The 27,044-nt window shown below is 50.2% G+C and overlaps 1 protein-coding gene and 1 long non-coding RNA gene across 6 annotated transcripts; both read left to right on the top strand.

Annotated features, from left to right (window-relative positions):
- Positions 1-639: 639 nt before the first annotated feature.
- LOC102153833 lies at positions 640-5,847 on the top strand. 4 transcript variants are annotated; one of them, XR_005359601.1, is made up of 5 exons: positions 734-1,024; positions 1,111-1,244; positions 2,156-2,334; positions 3,941-4,105; positions 4,501-5,847. It is a non-coding gene; the product is annotated as an uncharacterized LOC102153833 (long non-coding RNA). The 4 variants fall into 4 exon arrangements; XR_005359600.1 differs by lacking the exons at positions 734-1,024; positions 1,111-1,244 and adding an exon at positions 640-727 and having other exon boundaries at positions 4,501-5,846; XR_005359599.1 differs by lacking the exon at positions 1,111-1,244 and having other exon boundaries at positions 4,501-5,846.
- A 6,325-nt stretch (positions 5,848-12,172) lies between these two features.
- Positions 12,173-26,890, top strand: TMEM11 (transmembrane protein 11). 2 transcript variants are annotated; one of them, XM_038537150.1, is made up of 3 exons: positions 12,283-12,338; positions 15,397-15,691; positions 25,989-26,890. In XM_038537150.1, coding segments are annotated over exons 2-3 (519 nt in total). In that variant the 5' UTR covers positions 12,283-12,338; positions 15,397-15,689; the 3' UTR covers positions 26,506-26,890. The 2 variants fall into 2 exon arrangements, with proteins under 2 accessions (XP_038393077.1, XP_038393078.1); XM_038537149.1 differs by lacking the exon at positions 15,397-15,691 and having other exon boundaries at positions 12,173-12,338.
- The last annotated feature ends 154 nt before the right edge of the window (positions 26,891-27,044 follow it).

Raw genomic sequence — 27,044 nt, 5'->3', positions numbered from 1 at the left:
TGCCCCCAGACAAGTAGTCGGGATGAGATATTCCTGCCATCTAGGGGCAGGACATCTGATGTCATGCCCATCTGTCTACACCAATGGCTGAAGCTGGCCAGCCTGATCGAGAATGACTGCTCCCGATGCCAGACCGACCCAGAATGGCTGTTGGAATGGCAACTCATGTTTGGAGGCACTCAGTCTTCATGATGCTGGTGCGTCACGGGCTGGGGTGTCCTGAGCTTGTCGTAGGTGAAAGGGGACACTTGCAGGCCGTGAATCAGGTTTGGGTGGGAGATCTGTGGGTGAGATTCAGCAATCTTCTGAATTAGGGAGAGGGTGGAACACATGAGGTCAGAGGAGGATCCTTCAAGAGGATTCTATCAAAAGGCACTTCACGGGCAGCCCGAGTGGCTCAGCGGTTTGGCGCTGCCTTCAGCCGAGGGTGTGATCCTGGGGTCCCGGGATCGAGTCCCATGTAGGGCTCCTTGTGTGGAGCCTGCTTCTCCCTCTGCCTGTGTCTCTGCCTCTCTCTGTGTGTCTCTCATGAATAAATGAATAAAATCTTTAAAAGAACAAAAAAAAAAGGCACTTCACGATGAAGTCACATGTTAGATGTGGAAAGATGCTGAAATGGAATGTGAATAAGCCTCTCCATGGTTATTCTGGAATTTAGAATAAGGAGAGTCGGGGAGAAAAGAATTTACCAGTGTTTTATCTGCTAAGACCAACAGGCCAATTAAAGGTATGAACTAGGTCATTCAAATTTCCCAAGCTGGCTGTGAAGGGAGAGTCTTCCTCCTACGTGTGGAGACCCTGCAGTTCAGAAGGCCAATCCCATTGCCCCGTGCAGTACCCATTATGTATTCAGTGAAGATATAGGGGTGACCAAGGCAGATGGAGCTCCATCTTCAGGGGACCCTGCACCCAGTAAGAAGACTGTGACAGGGCTACTGGTGTACACAGGCAAGGCGCCCACCCCAATGCAGAGGGCCCTGGAAGGCTCTCTTGAGGAAGGAATATCTAGATTGAAAGCTAAAAGGTAGGTGGGCTTTTAATGGGAATCAGCACACAGGCCCCATATGAAATGGTCCTCATGGCCTCTGACCTCAGCTCACACCACTCTAGCCACACAGGCCTTCCTGCTGTTCCTCATACCCGTGAGGTCACCTCCACCCCAGAGCCTTTACACGTGCTGTTCTATCAGCGCAGGATGCTCTTCTCCCAGTCATCCTTGGGTCTCCCTCCATGGCCTCCTTCAGGTGTGTACCCAACTATCACTACTCACTGAGGTCACCTTTCCCAGATCCCACCCTGCCTTTAAGTTGCTACCCACCCCTCCTGATTCCCTTACTCTGCTCTAGTTTTTTAATCTTTGCTTTCTTCTTACATATTATCTAATGGATTTATGTTAGCTTATTTATTATGTGTTGTCTGCATCTCACTGCTAGAGTACAAGCCCCATGAAGGCAGTAGTTTGTTCGTTTTCCATTTTGCTCATTTCAATATCCCCAGATCAGATCAGTGCCTGGCACAGATTTAAAGCTCAACTATACTTGTTGGATCAATGGACAGACAGATGGACAGGTAGATAAGTGGATGGAACAGTAATGGGAACGAAAGCTCTGGGTAGACTACACAGCACAAGTGAAGGCCCAGCAGTGAGGCAGCTGACGGCACCTCTTGACCTTGCATGTGTCTGAAAGCAAGAGAGTCAGGAAACAAGCGTGGAGAGGAGAGCAGAGCCAGGTGATGGGGAGCCTTGAGGTGTGTAGAGGCTGCCCACAGCCGTAGCTGTTGCCACTCATGGACGCACAGCTGGAACTAGCAGCCTCCTCACAGCTGGCGTGCCCCGGGTCTGAGTCCTTGCCAATGGAACATGTGTAAAAGTGAGGTGGGCTGTTTCTGGGCCCCGTCTTTCCCATCCACTGCTGGGTGCTGTCCATGGCAAGGCTCTGGGGGTTGTGAATCTACTGGTAAGGAACACAGGTCCCTGAGCTGCGGCATGGACACAACCCCCTGCCAAAAACAAACCCTTCTTTTGGCTTGTTCCATGAGCGAGGAATCCAGGCCTACAATGTTTTAAGCATTCTGCCTTTGGGGGTATGTATGTTACAACAGACAGTGCACTAACTCTAGGGTGCTTCTGTTCCTTAAAATCTGGTATTTGTAGCGCTGTCTTGGCGGTGAGGCGGCGGGGGACACGGACATAGATACTGCAGAGTGGAAAGTTGGAGATCCACGCCGCGTAGGGAAACAGAGCAGGCTCCTACTAAGCCTGCGGCTCCCAGAGCAATCCGAGACAAGCTGACAGCAACGTGAGCTGGTGCCTCCTTCAGTTTGCAGCAAGGGGTGAGGAAGGGGTGTGCAACAGAGGAGATGGCCTGCAGACGGTAGGCCGGGGGTGGAAGGGGTACACCACCCCCACTCCCACCCCCAGTGCTGGCGAAGGCAACTGCTACCGGCCACAACTAGCAGGGACTCGAACTGAAAATGTTTGAAGCAGCAGCGGCCCATCACAACTGTCTCGATTCTGTAGACAAAGCCTTGGCTGCCCGGCAAGATCAGACGCAGGATCTGCTGGGCCCGCCAGCTAGTTGTCTGAGCTGCTTGGGAGGTTAAGCATCAGTAAACTGAGGCAGAGACAGACAAGTCATTAGAAAGCAAAGAGATGGAGCCTCTTGAAAGCCACATTAGGCAAGAGTGTCAGGCTCAGTCCTCCAGAACTTCCTGACAGGGAAGGTCCCTAAATTTCAGAGGGAATTATGCGGCCAACAAAGCCAAGAACCGGTGGCCTCGCCCCAAAGCCAGGCCCATGTGGGCCAGCTGCAGAAAGTGTGCAGAGCCCTCCTCAGAGGTGGTCATGGAGGAAACAGGACGTGAGTACAGTCCTCCCAGAGAGTGGAGTCCAGGCCCCACAACACCTGCCTCTCAGGATCCCGTTGTCGCTGGCCCAGTGCAGCCACCTGGGACCCATGCTCCTGCTCTCCCTTCTTCTGATGAGAGTTTCACCAACTTTGATCCTGTGCCCGTCCCACCATTTCATTCTGGCTTGGAGTGGGCAGTCATTTGGATTTTCCTTCTAGCTCCCTGGCTGCTGCTGGTGGGGAACATGCTGCATCTCTAAGAGACAGAGGACCTCAAACAGGAATGGGGTGTGTGTGGGGGGGTGTCCGTCTGGTGAGGGTGCCTGTGAAGAAGGCAGAGCACTGCTATTTGGTTGTCAGAGGACAGATTGTTGCAGGGACTCAGTAAGTCACCAAAACTCCATTTCCTGTCCTTCCTAGACAGATGGCATCTCCCAGTGTCCCTGGTCATTAATGGGCAGCAGAAGTGCACAGAGGCTTTCGGAGGATGGTGTCTCCCCTACCCCACCTCTCCCTCACCTTCAGGAAGTGGCAGACTCCTGGGAGGGAGAACCCAGCATTGCCTCTCATCTCTGAAGCATTGTCCGGTCTATTTGTTAGACTCACATCAGCTTAACACACACACACACACACACACACACACACACACACACACAGGCCCGGTCAGCATTTAGACTTGTGACTGAGGCTTATAGGGACTCATCGATGGCTCGTAAGCAGAAAAGTGCCATGTTCGTATTTGTTTTAAAGGAATTATGGTGGCTGGAGTGTGGACAGAGGATTGCAAGGTGAAGGTTGGGTGTAGGAAGGCGGCTTAGGAGGTTGGGGCAGATCCTAGGTGTCCTGGAACAGAACAGGGGGAGCAAGATCGAGAAATGGGTAAGTGTGAGGTGTTCACTCTGTCCCAGAGTCCACAGCTGACAGTGGCAGGGTCAGGACTCCAACTGGGGTCTGTCTGGGTGGAAGAGGGCCCTATGTGTTGAGGTGCGTGTGCACATGTGTGTCTATACATGGCCCCCAGATTCCATCTCCCCTGCAGCCAGCCTAGGCTAGGGCCCTGCCCCTCACCTGATCTTCTGGTCTCCCGGCAGCTCTCCCGTGCCCTCTGGGCTGCTCTTCACACAGTAGCCAGAAAGATCTTCCTAAAACCTCAGACCATGGCTTTGTCCTGCTCCAAACGCTCCAGTGCCCTCCCACTGCATGAAGGGTCCAAGCCGAGGGACCTGAAGTAGTCCCTGCTCGCCCATGTCCCTCAGGTTCGTTACACTTCAGCAGTACTGACCCGGTTTCTGGTCTTCAACTCCCTCAAGCGTGTTCCTGCCTCAGGCCTTTGCACTTCTGTTCCCACCTTCTGGAATTGTCTTCCTCCAATATTACCATAATTTCACCTTCCTTGTCACTTAGATCGGTTTTAATTAGACAGATGTTCAGCTGCTAGGAAAACCCAACTCTCAGTGGCATTTCATTGGTCCTATGTATTACAAAGTCCAGAGGATGAAGGTCCAGGGCTTGTGTGGCGGTACTATGATGTCACTGAAGGCCCAGGCTCTTTTCATCCTCCTTCTGCATCTCCTTAGTATGTTGGCTGTTGTCCTCCTGCTTGTTGTTTCATGGTCACAAAATGGCTTCTTACCTCCCTTCTTACCTCCAGGTATCACAGCCATATTCTAGGCAAGAGGAAAGGTGGGTGCTGCCTGTCTTGACATCTCCATCTAACGTTGCCTCCCTGGGCACTCTTTACCTCGCTGCCCCATCTTATTCTGGTCCTTTATCACTCCTTGGAGTTTTCTTGCTTGTTGACCAACTCTTGTCACTGAAATAAAAGCCCCCAAAGCAGGACTACACTTGTGCTCACTGCTAAACCCCGGCTGCGGCACAGTGACTGGAACATATTTGTTGAATGAATGAACAGTGAAGTCCCCTAGTTGGCTTGGTGCTGGAGTCGGGACTCAAACCCAGATCTCCCACCTCCTGGGCCTGGACATTTCACAGAGTGTCCCCAAGCCCCTCTCTGTGTGAGGAGCTACCCAGTCCATTTGCAGGTTCCGGGAGTATGAACAAGGAGCCTGTGTTTTCAGGCCTGGATGGAGAGACAGAGAAAAAAATCCCCCATGCCCCCCACTGGGATTTGGGGAGTCCTCCTTACTCAGAGTGTGAGGCAATCTTTCTTCAGAGGCCGCTGGCGGGCAAGATGATCCTGGGCGGTGCAGAGCCCAGAGTAAATGGCAACCCCTCACCTCGAGGGCAAGTGCTTTCTTTTTCCTGGGAGCTTTAGGGGAGTGACATCTTACCAGAATTTAATAACCTTTTTTGGGGTTTCTTTTCATTGTATTTATTTTTGCAGGATCCTACATGCAATACAGGGATTCGATTCAGATAGTCATACAGAGTTTCTCCTTTAAATAAATATATTTCAGAGTTCAAAGAGTGAACCCATTCAAAGAGCAATATTAAGAGTGGCCTAAAGATCTGGTACAAATGCCAATCATCACGTCTACATAATTCCAAAACATTTTCTTCATCCCCAAAAGAAACCTGGCACATTAGCAGTCTGATTCATCTGCCTCCCCCAACACTCCTCTCCTGCCTCCCGCAACTACAAATCTACTTTATGTCTCTGTAGATTTGTCGATGTGGGCATTTCACATACATGGAATCATACAGTGTAGCGTCTTTCACTCAGCGTATTGTCAACGTTATCCATGTCGTAGCACGTGTCAGTACTTCATTTTTTATGGCCAAGTAATGTTCCATTGTGTGGATGGACCCTGTTTTGTTTATCTGCTCATCCATGGACGGACATTTGGGTTTTTCCATCTTTTGGTGATTGTGTATTATTGCTGCTGAGAGCATGGGGGTTCAAGCATCTGTTTACATACGACATTTGATGGTCACGTTTGTGCTTCCTGCAGAGGCCTATGGCCAGGCACTTTTTTTTTTTAAGATTTTATTTATTTATTCATGAGAGACAGAGAGAGAGAGAGAGGCAGAGAGAGACACAGGAAGAGGGAGAAGCAGGCTCCACACAGGGAGCCTGATGTGGGACTCGATCCTGGGACTCCAGGATCACGCCCTGGGCCGAAGGCAGTCACCAAACCGCTGAGTCACCCAGGCATCCCATGGCCAGGCACTTCTAATTCCACTTCCTGTGATAGCTGGCTCTCCGGTTCTTCTTTGAACCCCTAGGGATATGGTGACCCATCCTCTCGGTGGGGTCCCCTCATCTCTCCAGGCATTCCCTGGGGCAGGACAGCATTTAAAATGGTGTCAGATCCCTTCTCCCATCTCCTCCTGTCCAGGTGGGGAATGTACCTGGCCCAAGCACCAGCTTGGCCCTCTCTCCAAGTCCTACCCCCTTGGTTGTCAGCGCAGCTTCCCAACCTAGGGGACCCAGAGCAAGTGTGGTCACCCCACATGTCCTTGTCTCAAATCAATCTGTCCTCTGATCTCCAACTCCTTTTAGGCTGGATGTTGGCGATGGTCACCATCACAGAGCACAGAGGCTTTCTACATTTGGTGGCCATGGTTCAAACTGGGCAACGGGGCTCTGGGCAGAGTTGTGTCCCTCCAAAATTCGTATGATGAAGTCCAGTATCTCAGAATGTGGCTGTATTTGGAGGTAGTCTTTAAAGAGGTGAGTAGGATGAAATGAGGTCAGATGGGAGGCTCCTGATCCAACCTGACCGAAGACTTCGTTAGAGGAGTCTGGACACACAAGGAGACACCAGGGTTGTGTGTGTACACAGGGAGACATGTGAGGACACAGCGAGAATGCGGCTATCTGCAGGCCAAGGAGAGAGGCCTCAGAGAAACCAGCCCCCTAGCACGTGATCTCAAACTTCTAGCTCCTAAAATCATGAAAAGAGAAATGTCTGTTGCTTAGGCCCCCCAGTCTGTGGGACTTTGTTCCGGCAGCCCCAGCAAATGATTGGAGACTGTGTTTTAATGTCCCGTGAAGCTCCAAAATCGCTCTACTTCCCCTGCGGGTCCCCAACCCCAGCCAGCTTGTGCCACTGACCTATGAGTAAGTGTCTCCCCTGCTTCACGCTCCTGAGGGAGGCGCCTGCTATAAAATGAACTATAAAAAGGCACTATTATCATCAAACCATGTTGGCCTAGTTTGTCCAGGAGTTCCTCATATTGAAACTGGGACTCCCATATCACCCTTCGCTAACCCCTCAGCCCTGGATCCGGGGCTGGCCAAGTGGGCTAAGGAAAGGCAGGAACCTTGTCGACATCCTCCTCTGTCACCCAGGTTTTTGCACAACCTGGCATGGAGCAGGTACTCAGCAAGGGTCTGGTGACACGTAACTGAGTAACACACCTCGCACGAATCTCTAGGACTGCTGAGCGGCCTCACTACTCATGCTGACGGTGATGGGTCTTCAGCGAGGAGGGCATGAAGATAAAGTAGGGGCAATCTGTGCCTTTCCCAGACTCGTGTCGGGAAACCGTGGCAACTGGTTGATCTTCACAGGCACCTGCTTGTGTTTCCTTAGTACTGCGGTTTGTACACAGACCAGGGCCTTTTCTGTGTCTGAGGTGGAGTGCTGATAGGTGGGAGGATGGAGGCCCCAGGAGCGTCCTGGAAGGACACTGGCTGGTTGCCACTGGGTAATGACTGGGCTTCTGCTCCAGTGAGCACTGGTAGGCCAGCTTTTGTCTCATGGAGGAGAGAGCATTCGCCAGGATAGGATTTTAGGAGAGCTTGTTCCCGTCGTGTGCCACCATGTCACATGCCACCTCAAAACACAGTAGCATACGACAACAGCCATTTTTGTCTGCTCATGGAGTCTGGGGGTCAGGAGCTAGACAGGGCATGGCTCTGAGCAACAGGGACGCTCATCTCTGTCTCTGTATGTCCAGGTCTCGGTAGGGATGTTGTGAAAACTGCTGGTGAAGCTGTGGGAAAACAGACCCTGCTGGTGGGAGTACAGGGCCATTCGGGGAGATTTACCAAAGCGATGAGCACCCCATACCTTTGACCCAGCAAGTTGTTTTTAGGAAATTATCCCACAGGAAGGTTTGCACACGGGCACCAGGAAGTTGTGCAAGCACACGTATTGCAGCCCTCTTTGAAACAGTAAAAGACTACTGGGAGGCTGGCTAATAGAATCATGGCATACCCAAACACGGGATGCCAAGCACGGTTAAGCCCAGCGTGTGCGCAGAGTGATCTCCAAGATGCAGTGAACTGAAAACAAGTCACAGAGCCGTGTGTGTACAGCGTGTGCCCCATGAGTGAAAGAAAACAGCCATTGTTAGTAGATGTATACATTTGCCTATGTCTGGGTTATCCACAAAAGACACATAAGAAAGATACAAGCAACATCTCTGGAAGCTGTTAAGGAATAGGTATTGGGGGACGCCTGGGGAGCTCAGTGGTTGAGCCTCTGCCTTTGGCTCAGGTTGTGATCCTGGAGTCCTGGGGTTGATTTCTGCATCGGGCTCCCTGCATGGGGCCTGCTTCTCCCTCTGCCTGTGTCTCTGCCTCTCTGTGTCTCTCATGAATAAATAAATAAAATCTTAAAAAACATTGTAAGTACAAACCTTTGTGTAAAAAACATTATACAAAAATGTCTTTGTTTGCCTCCTCGGATGCCTACTATGTGCCAAGAAGCATACGAGCAGGCGTAATTTGTTGAACACACACTCGTTTCTCCTCCCCAAAATAGCTGTGCATGGTAGCAGGTGTGAGTGGTGTCTGCTGCTTTCATTGCACACTTGCCTTTTTAGACTCTTCTCTGCAGCTTGGACTGGAAGCCTGCAAACCACATTTCCCAGACTCCCCTATCAGGTGACTCTGCTTATAGGAGGCATTGGCAGAGGTTCAGACGACAGGAAGGAGGGAGAAGCCACCCCAGTCCAGGATTCTGTGGCACCACAGGCCACAGTGGTGACAGCAGCTGTGTCAGCAGCATCCCCAGGAGTGTGGCTCTCAGCTTCTGCTCAAGCAAGCGAGGATCCTGGTTCTGGGAAACACTACATTTTCTTTTGCTCCTCCAGTCTTTGGGCCACAGCTGTTCCCTCTACTTACGAGGCTGTGGGCGTCCTCATTGTCCCCTTGCTTCTCCTGCCCTTGCAACATCTCTGTAAATATTGCCCTGTGTTAAATTCCTTCTGCTTGAAATACCTAGGGTGCTTTCTGCCCAAACTAGACACTAACACACAAATTTACCCCCATTTTGCGGATGAAAAAATTGAACCTCAAAGACAGGAAATGACTTAACCAAAGGCAAACCGACTACCGCTCCTCCCTCACCCCAAGCTCCAGTCACCCTGGTCCCATTTCTGGAACACATCAAGCTTGCTCACACTCCAGAGCCTTCACACATACTCTCTCCATGGAGAACATTCTGTCTCCAGCTTTACATGTGCATATTCTTTCTATCCATTCAGGTCCCATTCCAGGGTTACCTCTTGAAAGAGATCTCCTGTAGCGACCCATAATCTCCAAGTAACCCTATTACATCATCCTGCTTTGTTTCTTCTTAGAAATTCTCTGAAAATACTTACTTGGTTGTTATCTCATGAGACTGAAAAACCCAGGAGACCAGGAACAGTGTTTGCCTTACTAAATGCTGTGTCTCTACGCCTATGAGTGTGACACTGAGTGTGTACTCAATACTCATTTGCTATAAGAATGAATGACTGAGAGACACCTGGGTAGCTCAGCAGTTGAGCATCCACCTTCAGCTCAGGTTGTGATCTCAGGGTCCTGGGATCGAGTCCCACATCGGGCTCCCTGTGAGGAGCCTACTTCTCCCTCTGCTTGTGTCTCTGTGCCTCTCATGAATAAATAAATAAAATCTTTTTAAAAATGAATGAATGAAAAGGGTAAACGGAGAAGTGGCAGATTATTTTTGAGCACCAGTTAGGACCCACATCTCTCGCTGGCCATCTGCCTGCTTGCAGTTCAGGGGTCTCTTCAGGAGGCTTCACTGCATGGAAAGCCATAGGAATTCCAATTTCCACCATTCTGATTGTGCCCTCGGTGGGTGCTCAGTTACTACATGCTGAGCAAACTAACCTGCCTATGAACCTTCCAGAAGATGTGTGTGCAGTAAGAGTGATTAAGAGGCAACATTCTGTGGTGGGGGTGGGGTGGGGGGGGAGGTGGTTTCTCAGCTTAAGTCAGCAGACTGGAAGCAGATGGGCTGCTAGAAGTTTAGTACGAGAGCCGGAGAGATAGGAAGATCATCCTCGGTGCACAGCTATTTGAGTACTTGCATTTCCTCTGTGCAGTAGACATTGGCCTGAGATCTGTTCTTGTTGATGAAGACAATGGCGTTTCCAGAGCTCCTCCGGAGAGGCACCACAGCATAGTGTAATCTCTGCAACCAGACAGCTTGGGTTCAATTCCTTGCACCATTCCTGACCGGCAGGGTGACCTTGGAAAGTCACTCAGGTCCTCTGTGACTCGGTTTCCTCATTTGCACAATGAGAATGTTGATGATAAACAGCATCAGCTTCACAGGGCTATTGTGAAGATCAATAGTTAAATCACTTGACATAGTTTGAGCAGGGCTTGTTGTGATATCACCGTCGGTTGTTATTGTTACCTGTGTAATATGTACACATAAATTCCATACATGTATCATTTAACATAATGCAGTCCTGTGAGGAGAGGTACTACTATCACCTCCACTTTACAAACAAGGAAAGAGAAACAGGTTATAGAAGCAGCCCTAGATCCAGGATATGGAGCCATGCTTCAAACCCAGCTGTTCTAGAAACCCTCCTCGTCACTACACTGGTCCAGAGAAAACGGGCCTATCTGTAGGTAATGACGAGGCAGCACGGTAACTCTTCAGAGGTCACTAAGTGAGGCAGGGTTGTTTGACCTGAGTAGGTACTTCTGAGGTACCAGACAGGCCTAAAATCTAAGGCCTAGTTGGCTGGGAGAGAAAGACATTTTAGGGAAAGCACAGATTTGCTCTGGATTCGCTAGCCTGGCGAGTTCCAGGGAGGAAGGAGAGGCAGTTGAAGCTGGTGAGGAAGGCAACCTCTAAACTAGGGAAGGGCCTCTAGATTGTGCTACGGAGCTTGAATTTCATCGTATAGGTAATGAGGGACCGGGAGATGATTTCAAGCAGTTAAGTCTATTGTAGACTGTGAGCTGTTGAGGAGCTACTGAGGAGTCCTCGCTGCTTCCAGTGCCACCTACGCCTGGCGGCCCTCGGCCCAGGCGACTGACTTCCGCCAGACTTGGATGCTGAAGCAGGCATTGTGCTTCTTCCTCTCTCTCTGAATCTGAAGCAGATTTTGACATAAAAGAGTTGCTAAAACATTTATGGAATGAACTACTGTGTTGTAACATTGTGGAAAGCGGGAGGGGAACTACAAGTTCCAACGCTGGGAGGGCTCCTCCCACCCCCAGAGAGTCCAAAGGTCCGCGGGAGCAGCGCCTCGGGAGTCCATCGTGCCTCCAGCCAGCAGCAGCCAGGCAGAGGAATGCCAGGTCTGGGGCAGGGCGCCCGCCTGGTGGGGTGAGGTGCCCAGCATATACCTTCAAAGAGACCGAAATAGGAGATTATGTCCAGGTCCCCGCACGGAGACAGGAGTGGGATGTGTGGCGGAGACAACAGGGCCGAGGTGGCCCGGTCTGAAATGGGCTTGTCCTGTATAGAAGCCTGTTTCTCTCACAGCAATGATCCCACGTGGTAGCTCTTTCTCTTCTGCGCCAGGAGACTCTCGGTTCCAACGGTCTGCAAGCGGGGGCTTTCGTGGCAGAAGGGACCGCCTCTGTCTCGTCCCCCAAGCATCCCTGGAGTCCAGAGAAATGGGGGGAATGCAGCGGGAGTAGCGAGTGCCTCGGAGAAAGGCCAGTGGCGCCTCCGGCCCCTCGGTGACCGCAGTGGGCAGAGGTGGCTGTGAAGGGCACGTCGGGCTGCCTTCGCGGACGGCGGGACCCGGGAGCGGGCCGGGCGCGAGGGCGCCGAGCGAGGGTAGCCCCGGGAAGCGGCGGGCCGGCCGCACGGAAAGCGCGGCGCCCCTCGGCGACTGCAGCAGGCAGCGGCCGGACCGCCTCCCGCGCGGCGCTCTGGGAGTTGTAGGCACTTTCTTTCCACTCTCCCTCAGCGCCTTTGCTCTTGAAGCCCAAGGCAGTACAAGCCTGTGAGCGCCTATGACTCCCCAGGCTGCGAACTCTGGGAATTTCAATTTCTAAAAAGGTGCCCTGACTACGACCCTTCTCAGGATGCCTCCCTCCACTCAACCCGGTTTGAGGACTACATTTCCCAGGAGACCTCAAAGAGGTGGGGCTTCCGAGCTCCGCGGTGCATTGTGGACACTGTAGTCTCCTAGGCGCTCGATTTCCACTTCCCGGGCAGTCAGGAGCCGAGGCCCGGACTACATTTCCCTTCCGTCCGCCCACTATCCCGAGGCCGCCTTGGCGCGAGACATTTGCGAGCTGAGTGTCTCCAAGATGGCCGCTTGGGGAAGGAGGCGTCTTGGCCCGGGCAGCAGTGGCGGCAGCGCCCGAGAGAGGTGAGATCTCGGGGCCTGTTGCTCTCCCAGGGCGAGTGGCTCAGGAGCCTGGAAGCAAGCGAGGCCTCCTGGGACTGCGCCGCTGTCCCTGCCTTCGTCCCCGGGCTCCCCTGCTCGCCCACCCGCCCTCCACAGACCCTGCGGGGCACGCGGGGCCCCTGCTCCGGCTGATCCGGGATCTCGGTGGGAGCCGGCGCCGGCTCTGGCTCCTCGCGGAGGAGCGGCCTTCTCGGAGGGCTCGGGGGAGGTGACGATGGCGGGGCCGGGCGAGGTGGGCCGCGGCCGTACGAGGGCCGGGCCCAGGCCACGCGGGAAGGACCTGGCGCCCCGCGCAGGCCCAGGGGACCCGCCTAGCATCCCGCGGCCGAGCGGCGGCCGAAGCTCCTGTCCCGCCGGGCCAAGAGAGCGTGGCCTTCTCGGCTGCGACCCCTGACGCGGTGAGGAGTAGCTCCCGGGAGGGAGAAGACAGGGAAGCCTTCACCGAGTGGGCCGGCTGCGGGAAGGGCAGTGCGGTCTGCACATTTCTCAGGGTAGCTTTAACCTTCCCCGCTTCGCCTCCCGGGCCGAAGGCGGGCGGCTTCCGCGAATCCTCGATTCCTGCGACTTTTCGAGGGTTCTCTGCAAGCGCCCCTGCCGTGGAAGTCCTTTAGAGTGACCTTCCCTAATGAATGAGCTAGGGGCTTGTTTATTCCAAGGTGGATCTCCATGTAGAGAACTGGTTTCTAGAAGATGAGATTGAAATAGTCTTTGTGTTTCGTGTTGAATTTAGTTTTTGCTTCAGGAAAGCAGTTTCAGCTCGTAGAAGGCACTGGAAACTGTCCAGGTACTAGAAATTTGGGGAAGGATGTGTATTGAGGAAGTCACCTGGATTCAGCTGCTCTGTCCATTTTGTTACGGCCTGGTTGGTATAGCAGAGGTCAGGAAGAAAGTTTGGTGTTTGCTTTTTTTTTTTTTTTTTTTTTTCTTCATTTGTCTCTTTGGAGAGGTTTATTAAATAGAAAAGTTCTCTCTCAACTACCCTCATTCTTTTCTTTCTTCTCCTTTCTTTTTTCTTTTCTTTTCTTTTCTTTTCTTTTCTTTTCTTTTCTTTTCTTTTCTTTTCTTTTCTTTCTTCTTTCTTTCTATCACATTCATTGCTGGTGCCTGCAGATGGTTTTCTCAGCTCAGAAGATTCTTCCTGTTTGGTAGTTGTGATAGGCCAGCTTGCATTTTATTCTTAAGCTCAGAGTTATCCAATGTTATCTGTTCAGCATTTCCGCTTCCGTGGAAAAGCAGTGAATGGCAAGCAGATATTTTGTTTTTCCAACTGCCATCTGCTATTTCTTAGATCAGACTATAGGAAGAAGTTAAAGAAGTTTAACCTCGATAGTTTCCAGATGGCCTTTAAACCTGGCGAACGTTTTCAAGATCTTCAATGGGAACATTAATCCTTTAGTAATAGGAACTAACCTGTTTGGAAAAGCCAGAGTAACTGAGAGAAAGATGTTTCTCCTTACTGGAGAAAAACAACTGGAAGGGCCAAATGGGGTTGTCCTAGACATCCTACAAGGGCTGTACCAGCACAAGTTAAGCTTTTATTGATCTAAGAAATCAGATACTGGGGATTTTATCTCCTTGGTTGGCATTAATTCAAAACTGAGTTTGCAAACTAGCAGCCCATAGGCTGAATCCAACCCTTGACTGTTAGTCTTCAGTTTTCAAAAATAATTTAAATTACTTGACAATACTTGTAAGTTGAAAGATTTCACATAAAACTCTCCTTGAAAAGTTCAGTAGTGGCTGCCTTTTTTTTGGTCAGGGCAAGTGCTTTCTAGTTCATTACTCACCTGACAGCTTGACTCATTGCATTTACCTCCCTAGTCTCCTTAAGTGTGCAGGTTGCAACCTTTGGCCTGGAACTGAAAGCTCTGCTCACACATGCAGATGCTGTATGTCAGCCAGGAATGGGGCATCAGGTTTTGTGATTCGGGTGGCACCATCTCTCTTTTCTTACAGATACGGTGGTGTGTGGCTGGGGGGAACCCTTCTCTTTGCCTTTGCTGTGCGGCCCTAGCCAGGCTCTGTTGGAGAAGTCATTTGTCTGAACCCAGTTCCCCTAAGATCCTCCCACACTGAGCAGGGGATGGAAACATAACCCGCTGCTGGGCCAGCTAGCTAACTTCTGGGCACACCTCCATTCCTGCTCAGTGGGTGGAAAGACTGTTCGGGTGGGGCAGGCTGGATTAATTGATTGCCCAGCATGGTAGATTAAGAAGCCCAAGCATGTTATTGCCTCTTACGACTGAAATAGGCTGTTTATGGCTCTCTGCGATGAGTTTGTTCCATGTCACATTTGTGCTGACTCAGATCTCAGCTTCACATTGTAAGACCACTTTCCAGAATTGCTTGACACACCCAGCTGGAGTCTGCTTTATGCTGAAAGTGAAGGACGCATTGCTTGGTGTGGGGCAGGGGCTGGAGCAGAGCAACACTCTGGGCAAACTTTCCAGATTCGCCAGTGGCTGCCAGCTCTGAAGCATGACATGTTTAAAAGGCCCTGCCCAGGGCCAGACTGTCCACTGGAATTACTGACATCAACTGTGTGTTAATGGTGGTTCACTTTAGAATACACAATGTGTGAATTCTTTACCTGGTTCTTGAGTCTAGAACTGTGTTCATTCAGGAGCTACTAGTCACATGTGGCAATTAAATTTAAATTAATTAAAAACAAGGGTATCTGGCTGGCTCAGTCAGTAGCGTATGCCACTCTTCACCTTCGGGTTTTGAGTTTGAGGCCCACATTGGGTGTAGAGATTACCTTAAAAAAATTAATTAAATAAAAGTTAATAAGATGAAAAAGTTCAGCTCCTTAGTCACACTAGTCACTTTTCAAGTGCTCAGTAGCCACATGGGGCTTGGGGCTACCATGTTAGATAGGGCAGATAGAGAACACCTCCATCACTGCAGAAAGTTCTATTGATACAACAACACTGGTCTAGACTAAAAGAGGAAAGGGGTGGAAATAGCAAAATGCTAGCTGCTTGCATGTTGATTTTTCTCTCCACTCCATTAAATCCAGGGACTCCACAGTGTTTGTAATGAAGAACATCAGACTCTGAGCTGTAACCTGAATTCTTGTCCAAAATTCAGCACACTGGCAGCGAGCACACGAAACAGATTGCCACTTGTCCTGTCGGCGTCTTTGAGACACACTTGCCCATCTAGGAAGGCCCAGTGCAGGTATCTGTGTGTTCTGCCACTTGGGTGCCACCCTGGACCAGCTCACAGACGGTCCCGCCTGTCCTACTCGGGCTGCTTGTCTTCACTCCCTCAGGGCCTCTGAGCATCCCTGAGTTCTCCGTGATTGTTGGAATGTGAGTATAGCCACATGCTCTCAGTTCCTGTTTTTCTCATCACATGAAGATGTACTCGATCTGATTCTGATCATGATGCAAGGCAGCGGTGCCGTTTAAGGCCTGGGGTGTTCAGAGGGCCGGGCATACTGTACTAAACGCTCAGGTTGTAGGGGGAACTCACTTTTTGTAGCCCTTCTCTTCCTTGGCTTGTGCAGCCATCTGCCCAAGCTTTAGGCAACCAGTTCCATGGGATTACATCTACATCATTCTGTACCGTACCTTCTTTCCCAGGACCTCCATTTTTTTTGACAGCTTTGCTTTGCTTTAATATGTGAATCGTATAGATGTGATCCTGGATGGCTGGTGGAGGGTTTAGTTCCCAGTCCAGCTGAACAGATGGGCCACAAGCCATGGAGGCAGGTGGCTCACATTCCAGGAGTGACATTCTCCTCATTCTGATCTGATCCTTTCCTTTTAGAGTTGAGGACACTGAGTGGTCTGGGTTGTTTTTTGTTTGGTTGTTTTTTGGTATTTTTCTCAAAAGGAAAACTGCCTTCTGGCCCTACTGTGTGGTAAAAATGTTTCTTTCCTCCTGGTCTGGATGAGCCACACAGGTACAGCATCCATACCCATCTCTAGGTGTGTGGGTTCTCCTCAGCTGGCTACCAGAAGGTGGAGTCGTGCACGCTTGGGCCAGATGCTGATCCCGGATATTGGATATTGCAAGTTAAGATCATCTGCTGGAGTTCATCCTCTTAAGGCATGAATTTCCATTTTCCTTGATTGACTTGAGCAGTCTAGATTCCAGCAACAATACCTCGTGCCTCAGTGGTATAGTCCTTTAGGTCACATTCCAGCTCAGACCCAACTTTCTGAAGAAGGGCAGGATGATCTTGTATGCAGGGAGGGGAGGAGGAGGCCAAGGCCAGGCCTGAGTTTGGCTTCTGTGTCCTGGGCCTCAGGGAGCAGGGGCAGTGGGAGGAGGGAGGAGGTACTCCACAGAGTGAACACCCAGGCATCTCCCAGCCGCCACTGATGTTCTGTCCCTGTTGCCAGCAGCAGTGTTACAGGCCATGGAGTTCTTAGGAAAGCCAATCTTCACTTAGTAGAGTCGGAAGAGTCCTTTAGCTCAGGGCTATTGAGTTGGATTTTCCGCCATAATGGAAACATTCTGTATCCATGCTGGGTGTTCTGTATCCATTAGGGTAGCCAGGAGCCACAGGTGGCTGTGGAGTGTTTGAAGGGTGGCTCCTGCTCCCAAGGAACTGGATTTTTTACTTTACAATTGTAGTTAATATATACACGGCCTCATGGCCCTTACACTGGGGTGGTACTTTGCAGCTGTTGTGGTTGGCAGAGCCGGCCCCATTCCACCCTCACTGCAGCACTTGGTAAGAGCCAGGGCCTTTGCCCTGTTTGACATGAGGCAACCTGGCTTAGAGCAGCAAGGTCTTTTGTCCTTGGATACAAAGCCAGCGAGTAACTGAGAGGGAACTTGAATCCAGGTCTCTTGACCTCCCACATGTGGTGTGCTGTGTTCTTTTTCCCCACAGCAGAGCTGCCCAGTTACCAGAGTGCCCGGAAGGAAAGTGTGCTCTCCTGGATATGGCTTTCTCTGAAACAGAGCAAAATGCCATGTGCCTGTGGAAGTCCTTGGCCTCTTTGGAACCATCCTCAATATTTGGGGCTACGTGCCTCTGTCCTAATTGGCCTTTACATCCACAGTGTAGAATCCTACTGCTTTCTTTGCTTCCCAAGGAAGCAATTTTTGATTAGCCAAAGGTGTGTTCACCTAGATCGGGGGCGGGTAGGAGGGGGTAGAGGTAAAGTCCAGCACCTCACATATCGTAGGTAATGAAGTGGCCACATGCTTACTAGGTGGAAAGCAACCTGACATATGGACTTAGTTTAATTTTTCACCCACCAGCTCTCTTAATTACTATAATTGTTTTTCTCCTGCCACTCAGTTCAGATGAGCTTCCACTAATGTCTGTTGCTAACCTATCACAGTCAGGCCCAGTGCTAGGTGTACTATGGTGAAAACACAGAGCTCCAAATTGACCTCCTTGGTATTTCAGATGGGAGTTCTTACCCTGGCCTGCCTGGGAGCCCAGGGCCCATTCCAGGCAATGGGCCTAAAGCAGGTGCCTCTGCTATAGTTAGGTTAGGTTCTTCTGGTTCTGCCATGACCAGAACGTTATGGTGGCTTGCACGGCTCCTTGGCCAGTGCTGGCTTGAGCGGACAGGGAAATGGATTTTTCCTCCCACTCACTGGCAGGACTGCTGGGGTGTGAGACCAGCGGGATATCTCAGCCATGAGATGCTGCCTATGCCCAGACTCGCAGTGGTGGGCTTATTCCCTGGTATTGTGGGCTTCTCCGCAAGCTCGGAGACACTTTAGAGCCAGATGGGCTCCTTCCTGCTCACCTCAGCTGTGTGGTCTCATCACCCCATGGGATCCAGGGCTGTTGAGTTTTCTTTTTATGAAAAAGTTGACAAGTTTCCCATTATAAAAGAAGCACATGCTCATTTGTTTTCTTCTTTGGAAAATACAGAAACGAATGAAGGAAAATAAAATTTTAGTCCCCTGCTAGGCCACCATCCAAAGAAAACTACTGTTGACCTTTCTTCGTGTACAGCATCTTAAATACTTCCCTCCAGATGTTCTATTTTGGATTTTTAAAAATTGTATGTTAAATATATCAAAAGTATGTTTCTGACATGTGAAAAGCTATAAACTTGCTACCATATGTCTGACCCTTGAAAACATTACACTAAATGAAAGAAGCCAGTCACAAAAGGCCCCAACATGATCTCATTTAATGGAATGTCCAGAATAGGTGAGTCCATTGAGTCAGTAAGCCCCAGCTTGCCAGGGGCTGGGAGGGTCAGGAGAAATGGGGAGCGATGGGATTTCTTTTTGGGGTGATGGAAATACTCCAAAATTGATTGTGGTGTTTGTTGCACAAGGTAGTGAAGGTGCTAAGCCCCTGAATGGTACACTCCAGATGGGTGAATTGTCCGGCATGGACTTGTCTCAGTAAAGCTGTTACTGAAAAGTACTCATCAAAACCACAATGAGATACCACTTCACACCTGTCAGGATGGCTGCTGTTCAAAACAGACCATTATAAGTATTTATGAGGACAGGGAGTGGTTGGAACCCTCGTGCTCTTTTGGTGGGAACGTAAAGGGATGCAGCCATGGTGGAAGATAATGTGGTGGCTCCTCAAACAGGTCAAAGTAGAATTACCACACGGTCCAACAATTCTACTTCTAGATGTATATCTAAACGAATTGAAATTGGAAATTTGAGCCGATAATTTTATACCATCTTCACAGAAGCATTATTCCCAATAGCTAGAAGGCGGAAGTAGCCCAAGCATGATCGATGGATGAACAAGTGTATAGACGTACGATGGAATATTCTTTATTCATCCTTAAAAAGAAGAGAAGTTCTGACTCATGCTGTATAGCATGATTGAACCTTGAAAACATGTCAAGTTGAGTGAGCCAATTGCAAAAGGATAAATACTGTATGATGTCACTTATGTCTGGTACCTAAGGTGGCCAGATTCACAGATACACAAAGTAGAAGCATTGGGGACAGAGTTTTTGCAAGGTGAAGCCATTCTGGAGATGGGTTGCACGATAGTGTGAAGGTACCTCGCGCTACTGAATGTACGCTTACCTGGTTGGGACAGTGCATTTTCTGTGTCATGATTTGAAGACCGTTAATAAACCCATGTGCTCCCTGCTTAGCTTAAGTAGTAACTAGCATTATCCTGGCCCCATGTTCCCACAGGCACCCTCACTCATGACTTGTCATTTCCTTGCTTTTCTTCATAGCACACAAGAGAACATTCCTAAGTATAGCATATCCTTTGGTTCTGTGAACTACTGAATGTGTATGTGAGGTGTCCATCTGTGTGTTCTGGAGCTGTTTTCTCCACCTTACAAGTGAGGGATTCAGCTGTACCTCCATTTCCCCTCTGGTGGAGGAACAGCCTGGTTCATCCATCTCCCCATACGGTGCTGCGCGGAACATTTTTGCGCCGCTCTGACTTTTGGGAGTTATCTCCAGACCTTGGGGATCCCATGTTTGAGACCACTTTTACAATTTCGGATTCCTGGGGATCCCTGGGTGGCTCAGCGGTTTAGTGCCTGCCATTGGCTCAGAGTGTGCTCTTGGGATCGAGTCCTGCATCGGGCTTCCTGCATGGAGCCTGCTTCTCCCACTGCCTGTGTCTCTGCCTCTCTTTCTCTCTGTGTCTCTAATGAATAAATAAAACCTTAAAAAAAAAAAATTCAGATTCTTCTGAGACCAGCTTCCCAGTCCCCTATACAGGGGACCACACAGCTACATGCTGGGCAGGCTGTCAGGTGCACAGAGGGCACCCACATCCGGGGAATGGAGTTCAGCAGGTTGATTCTTCATTATGGCCACCTTTTCACCAGAAAGCCAGCGTTCTGATGACAGTTTCCAGACTACCATCAGCGTGGATACAGAGGAGGAGAGGGGAAGGTCTCAGGCCCGCTCTCGTTGAAGGCAGAGGAAGGGAGGTTGATTCAAGAGCCCTACTCACAAGTGCCCATGATCCTGAGGCAGCATCCACAGCAGCCCCTCCAGCTCAGATGCCTTGATGCTCTGCTCCACAGGCTAGTTAAGGGCTCAACATGCAAACTGATCTCAGCACTGGCAGAGGGAGTTTAAGAACATGACTCTACAGGGGTCCATAAGTACCATGGATCGTGCTAAATTCAAAAGGTTTAAAAGTTATTTGGTAAAAGAGACCCCTTTTCTTTCTGGAGCCACTCCATACTTCTCCCCAGCAATAGTCCTAATTTTCAGGTCTTTGTATTTTCAGAAATGTTCTGTGCATGTAAAAGTGTGTACCTTTTTAAAAGTACACTAAAGATACCATAATATGATCACTGTCCTGTACTTGTTTTCTTCACTTTATTTCTTGGATACTTTTCCATCAGTGCTCTTTCTCTTTTTTTACATGAACTTTAAAAAAAAAAAAAAGATTGGTTTGAGAGAGAGAGAGAGAGCATGCGCACATGCACACCCACACCCACACCCTCATGCCAAGTAGTGGGGAGGAGCAGAGGGAGTGCAGAGCTGAGTGCAGAGCTCAACTTGGCGCTTGATCCCAGGACCCTGAGATCATGACCTGAGGTGAAACCAAGAGCCGGGTGCTCAATTGACTGAGCCACCAGACAGTTCTACATGAACTCTTTTTTATGCACTCTTCTTACTGGTCATTTCACACTTGCTGTGAAAAGCAAAAATACAGTCTCTGAAGAGTCTTTAGGACTCCTATTAGCTTTTTGTTTTGTTTTGTTTTGTTTTTGATCTGCATTTGTGTACCATGGCTCTAGTTAGGGCTTGGGTGTTTCCTTCCATAGTTGAGTTACATGTGACCTGGAAGCAAAAACATGCCACGTGGGGGTGGGCATTGGAGTAGTTGGGTGGTGGCAGACATAGCTCTCTCTGGGAGTACTTGCCACCAGGTTTCTGAAGTAACAACCCATGGCAACCATGCAGACTGGATCCAGTGGTCCAGGCAGATTTAATTTAATTTAATTTAATTTAATTTAATTTATTTAATTTATTCATGAGAGACACCGAGAAAGCTGCAGAGACACAGGCAGATGGAGAAGCAGGCTCCCTCTGGGGAGCCTGATGCGGGACTCCATCCCAGGACCCTGGATCACCTGAACTGAAGGCTGACACTCAACCACTGAGCCACCAAGGCATCCCTTCGGGCAGCTTTTTTTTTTTTTAAGATTTTATTTATTTATTCATGAGAGACACAGAGAGAGAGGCAGAGACACAGGCAGAGGGAGAAGCAGGCTCCATGCAGGAAGCCCAACATGGGACTTGATCCTGGGTCTCCAGGATGACAACCTGGACTGAAGGCAGCGCTAAACCGCTGAGCCACCCGGGCTGCCCTTGGGCAGCTTTTAAAACCTATATTTGCAGAGACCTCACACCTCAACTGTCAGAGCCCAGATAGAAGGAGTAGATGTTGATTGCTTGATAGGGGAGCCTCTAACAAATGGGGCCTCTGGTGTGTGTGTGTGTGTGTGTGTGTGTGTGTGTGTGTTGAACTTTTGTGTCTCCTTCCATGTGTAGCATATAGAATCTTGGAAATCTACTTCTCAAGATTTCAGATTACAGGGGATCCCTGGGTGGCACGGCGGTTTAGCGCCTGCCTTTGGCCCAGGGCGCGATCCTGGAGACCCGGGATCGAATCCCACGTCGGGCTCCCGGTGCATGGAGCCTGCTTCTCCCTCTGCCTGTGTCTCTGCCTCTCTCTCTCTCACTGTGTGCCTATCATAAATTAAAAAAAAAAATTTAAAAAAAAAAAAAAGATTTCAGATTACATCCTTTCCCAATGAGACAGTCTCCTGAATTTGGGTACAGCAGTTTGGCTTTAAGAGCAGAATTCATGGGCAGCCCTGGTGGCGCAGTGGTTTAGCGCCGCCTGCAGCCTGGGGTGTGATCCTGGAGACCCGGGATCGAGTCCTGCATCGGGCTTCCTGCATGGAGCCTGCTTCTCCCTCCGCCTGTGTCTCTGCCTCTCTCTCCGCTCTCTCTGAATGAATGAATAAATAAATCTTAAAAAAAAAAATAAAAAAAAGCAAAATTCATGAGTGTCAAGACAGTGTGTATGGCACTACCTACTGGGCTGGCTTCAGAGGTTGACTTGTTTGAAGTCACCTAGAAAGTTACTTCAATGTGGCTCTTGTTTTTACACTATGGGGGCTGATTCATGGTGACCGGGTGGGAGTGGGGTGACCTGCCCACAGTAAGCTGTTGGGACTTCAGGCAGCTGTGGCATGCTGTGGCAAGGTTGGGTGTATGTATTGGATGAGCACACCTGTGTCTACACATACTTGTCTGAGCTGTGTTGTTTGTGGCTGCCCATAGCCAGAAAGCAGGGGGTGAACAACTCACTGTTCCTGCGCTGTTGGGCCTGATGCTGGGCACATGTGACAACAATAGTGAGACAGGAACCTGTAGGGTACTGGCCTCTCACTCACTGTCAGGCTTGAAGGGGACCTATGGACACACCTACTCATCTGTCTCAACAAGCAGCAGAAGAGTCCCCTGCCCACCATGCCTGCCCCTAGGATGGAGGCCAGCTGGGTTTGCAGAAGGGAGGGCAGCAGGGGGCTGGGGGAGGTGGGGGTGGGATCTGCTCGCTGATGTGTTTCCAAAACGGAACACTCTGTTCCAGACACTAGAGTTTCAACGGGCATTTTCTTTTTCTTTTTTTTTTTTTTAAGATTTTATTTATTTATTCATGAGAGACACAGAGAGAGAGAGAGCCAGAGACACAGGCAGAGGGAGAAGCGGGCTCCATGCAGGGAGCCCGACATGGGACTTGATCCCAGGTCTCCAGGATCACACCCCAGGCTGCAGGCAGCACTAAACCGCTGCGCCACCAGGGCTGCCCTCAACGGGCATTTTCTTATTGGCCTCAACATACTTTTTCACAACATTCAGGATGGCTACAATCTGCTGGACAGAGAAGGCACTGTAAACTGAGGTAGATTTTGGGTTTGGGCAGGAACATTCTGTAATCCCAACCTTGATACCCATGTTTTGCTTTAAATGTTCTAGAGGGACTTTGGGGCCAGAAAGGCATCCCTGGCCTCACCTTGCCAGTCAGTGGGACACACACTGACTTGGAAGTGTGTCCTCTTCACAGCTTGAGAGCACATGGGAAGTCTGAGCTGTCTGGGAACGAGTCCTCTTCTTGGCCCTGTGCCCATGGGGGCTGTCGGCCCATTACCAGTGACTTCATTTGTTCTGTGACTTATCTAGTCAGCATGAGACTGTGCCTCTTAGGTTTGCTTCTTTGCTAAAGGTGGTTTCTACAGTGCTGAGTCTTTCTTGGAAGAACTGAAACAAGCTCTATCTCCCCTCCCTGAATTAAACCCAAATGAAAGCCTTGAAAGGGAAAACCGTCCTTTTCCTATTTCATCAACTTCCGGTGGATTCTTCCAGAAATAGGTCATTAACTCATCCTGGAGAGGCAGCCCCAACTACTGGCACATTGTAGGGAGCTGCTTTGGCAGTGTCCCATATTCAGGAGGCTTCTTGTCTGACCCTCAGAGAACAGTTTCTCCCCCGTGCACACCGTTTAATTAGGGCCTGTGATTTAATTAGGCGTCTCAGAGCCCAGCTTAATTACAGTTACTTTTTCAGGATAAAGAATTCCCTCTGCCCAGGTCCCAGCCAGCAGTGCCTTTTGCTCAAGTTGTTCCCACCTGGGCACGGAGGCCCTCCTGGAGGATGCTTCTCTCCCTGCACTTGAGGGCACAGTCAGCCCATTACCAGTGACTTCATTTCTGATGTGAACACAGGAGAGTATTGACCAGTTGTTTTTCTGACAGTGAAACTCTGCCTCTGAGGTTTACTTATTTGTTGTCTAAAAGTAGTTTTTATCGTGCCGAATCCTGCCTGTGAGTGATAGCTAGCAGTGGTGCTCATTGGTCTCACTCTTTGATCACCTGTCCTTTCTCCTGGAAGTGTGCCCACAACATTCCAGTTTTCACCATACTTAACATGCAATTTCATCTTTGAAGGCAGGCTAGGACCTAGAGGTTCTGGAGGTGGCCTTGTTTTAGAAGCCTTCACTTGTCCTTAATGTGTGCAGTCAATGACAAGCCAGCTCCCCGTGGCTTCACTCTGCCTGGTGTGCAGGCCTGGGATGTGTGGGGCCGGTGGGCCTCGTGTCCTTGAGCACTTAGGGCTGTGCTACTTGGATGATCGGAGCTCAGGTGCATGGGCTGCCTTCACCTTTGTATGGCTGTATGGCTCAGTATGCCAGTCCAGAGCCCCAGTTAGAGGGGGTTGGACTGGGGTGGGGGGAGCAGTGAGCATCAGGAGCCAGGTGGCGGGGGGTCTCCTTTGTGGTGGTCTGACCAGCCCAGAGACCAGGGGTCGCTGAAAGGAAGGGGCTACTTTTCCCTGAGGCATGGGAAAGGTGCTCTGTGCTGCCTGGTGTGTTGGCTTAAGTGGCTTGATCCAGCTTCAAGAGCTGTGTTTAGCGGTGTTCCCCCTCAGAGGCTGGTATGAAGGCTTTTGACCAGATGAACTAAGAACACAAAACTAGGAGAAACGGTATATGTTGGATGACGGTATGGAAATTCAGAAGGATCTGGACAGGCTGAAACAAGCCAAATGGAAATGACAAGGAGTGTACAGGTCTATATTTAGGTTTGCCCATCAGGGGTGTGGAAAGATTCTGCTTTGGATGCAAAGTTTGCACTGAAGAGGCCTCAAATAGAATCCCGAAACCACCTAAAATGCCCCCATGGCCCATGGTCACAGCTCACTCGCTGGCCAGCTGAGTCTCTGGCCTCCGGATTTATCTTCCACCGGTGAGGGTCAGGTCACCCATCCCTAGTCCTAGGAGTTGGATCAGCTCAGCCACGTGAAGTGGGTCTTTGTGAACAGTGTTTCTTTTGTGTGAGAGAGAAACGTTTCCTGGCAATCCATACAGAGTCCTGGTGGTACAGGGTCAGTATGGGTGGGAGCCTCTGGGGGCCCTTAAGGTCCCTCTTACACTAAATTCCATTGTCCCTGTTCTTGAGGCATTGTCTTTTCCTAGTTGAATCAGAGGGCTTCTTTTCCTAAGCTGTGTGCTGGTGTTCTTGGGGCTGCTGGCCTCGGGTGTTTTCTGCAGCTTGTCCTCCCATGGTGGCCAGAGGAGTTTTGTTCTCTGTCATCCAAGGAAAAGACAACCCTATCTGTCTTGTGTTCTGCAGGCCAGGGATGACTACTTTTGAGCCTTGCAGAGGGTAGAGTGTTTGGCACAGCCAGCCATGGGTCTGTTGGTTTCCATCGAAGATTCGTCCTCCACCTGCTCTGGTTAACCAAGACCACGTTTCATTTTCCGACCTTAGGCCTCTGTGTTAACAGCATGCCAGGCAAAACATTCTTCCTCTGGGCTCCTTTGCAAACTTCACTCCACTGCCTTGAGTTAACCGCCAGGTTTGGTACACCTTGCAGGCAGTCATCTTAGAGATCTGGGTACTCCTTTTCCTTTGTCTTTCTACATTTCAGTATTTTACTCTTCCAGAAAAAAAATTTTTTTTAACTGAGTCACCTTGTGTATTGGGTTCCAAGGAAGATAACATAAGCGAGACATGGTGCCCTCAGACTCTCTGGTGAGCCTGAGGCCCCAGACTTCAGCCATGGACTTCTCCCCAGGGTCTCAGCACAGAAGTGCGGTGAGTGCTTCTCAGCCTAACTGTCTCCTCTTTCTCCTCCCACCCCCCCCAACTCCCCAAGGGTGAGCTTGTCGGCCACAGACTGTTACATTGTGCATGAGATCTACAATGGGGAGAATGCCCAAGACCAGTTTGAATATGAGCTGGAGCAGGCCCTGGAAGCCCAGTACAAGTACATCGTGATCGAGCCCACGCGCATCGGTGATGAGACGGCCCGCTGGATCACTGTGGGCAATTGCCTGCACAAGACCACCGTGCTAGCGGGTACCGCCTGCCTCTTCACCCCATTGGCGCTGCCCTTAGATTACTCCCACTACATCTCCCTGCCCGCAGGCGTGCTCAGCCTGGCCTGCTGCACCCTCTACGGGATCTCCTGGCAGTTTGACCCCTGCTGCAAGTACCAAGTGGAGTACGACGCCTATAAACTGTCCCGCCTGCCCCTGCACACACTCACTTCCTCTACCCCGGTGGTGCTGGTCCGGAAGGACGACTTGCACAGAAAGAGACTGCACAACACGATAGCACTGGCCGCCCTGGTGTACTGTGTAAAGAAGATTTACGAACTCTACGCCGTATGATTTCAGTAGGACAGGCAGAGGAGCAAACAGCCCAGCCCAGGAGAGACAAGAGTATTCAGATTGCCACAGTAACATTTTTTTGCTCTGTGAGGCAGCGGAGCCTGGGAAGGTGTTTGGTTTAATATTTGTTATTTTAAAAAAAATAACACAGGTCACAGGTGTACCAAGGGTTTTTCAACTCATTACACTAAGATGTGGATTTCCATAACCCACAGGGGGTCTGAGGTGTGGAAGTCTGACCAGGCAATGGAATGTTGATGGCAACGCTACTGAGGGGGTGTGAATGCGCTTGCGGGGTGGGGGTGGGGGGAGGTCTTTAAGTATATCGTTTAACTGTACCATCCAGAGCCAACCAGAAGCTATTGACCATTAAAATTATGAGAATTTCAACTTCAGGTGTCTTCTCTTTCCATTACTGCCTACAGCTGCTGCAGACAGCTCCAGGTGGTAGCTGGCACGTGGTAGCCGTGGGCACCATGGGTGCCGCCCTGTTCCTTGTTGCGACCTGGGATCACCATTCGCAGCAAGAACAGTCCTTT

Source organism: Canis lupus, chromosome 5, assembly GCF_011100685.1.
Source record: "Canis lupus familiaris isolate Mischka breed German Shepherd chromosome 5, alternate assembly UU_Cfam_GSD_1.0, whole genome shotgun sequence".
Taxonomy (NCBI): domain Eukaryota; kingdom Metazoa; phylum Chordata; class Mammalia; order Carnivora; family Canidae; genus Canis; species Canis lupus.
The sequence above is the reverse complement of the archived record's forward strand: the minus strand, read 5'-3'. Positions and strand labels throughout refer to the sequence as shown.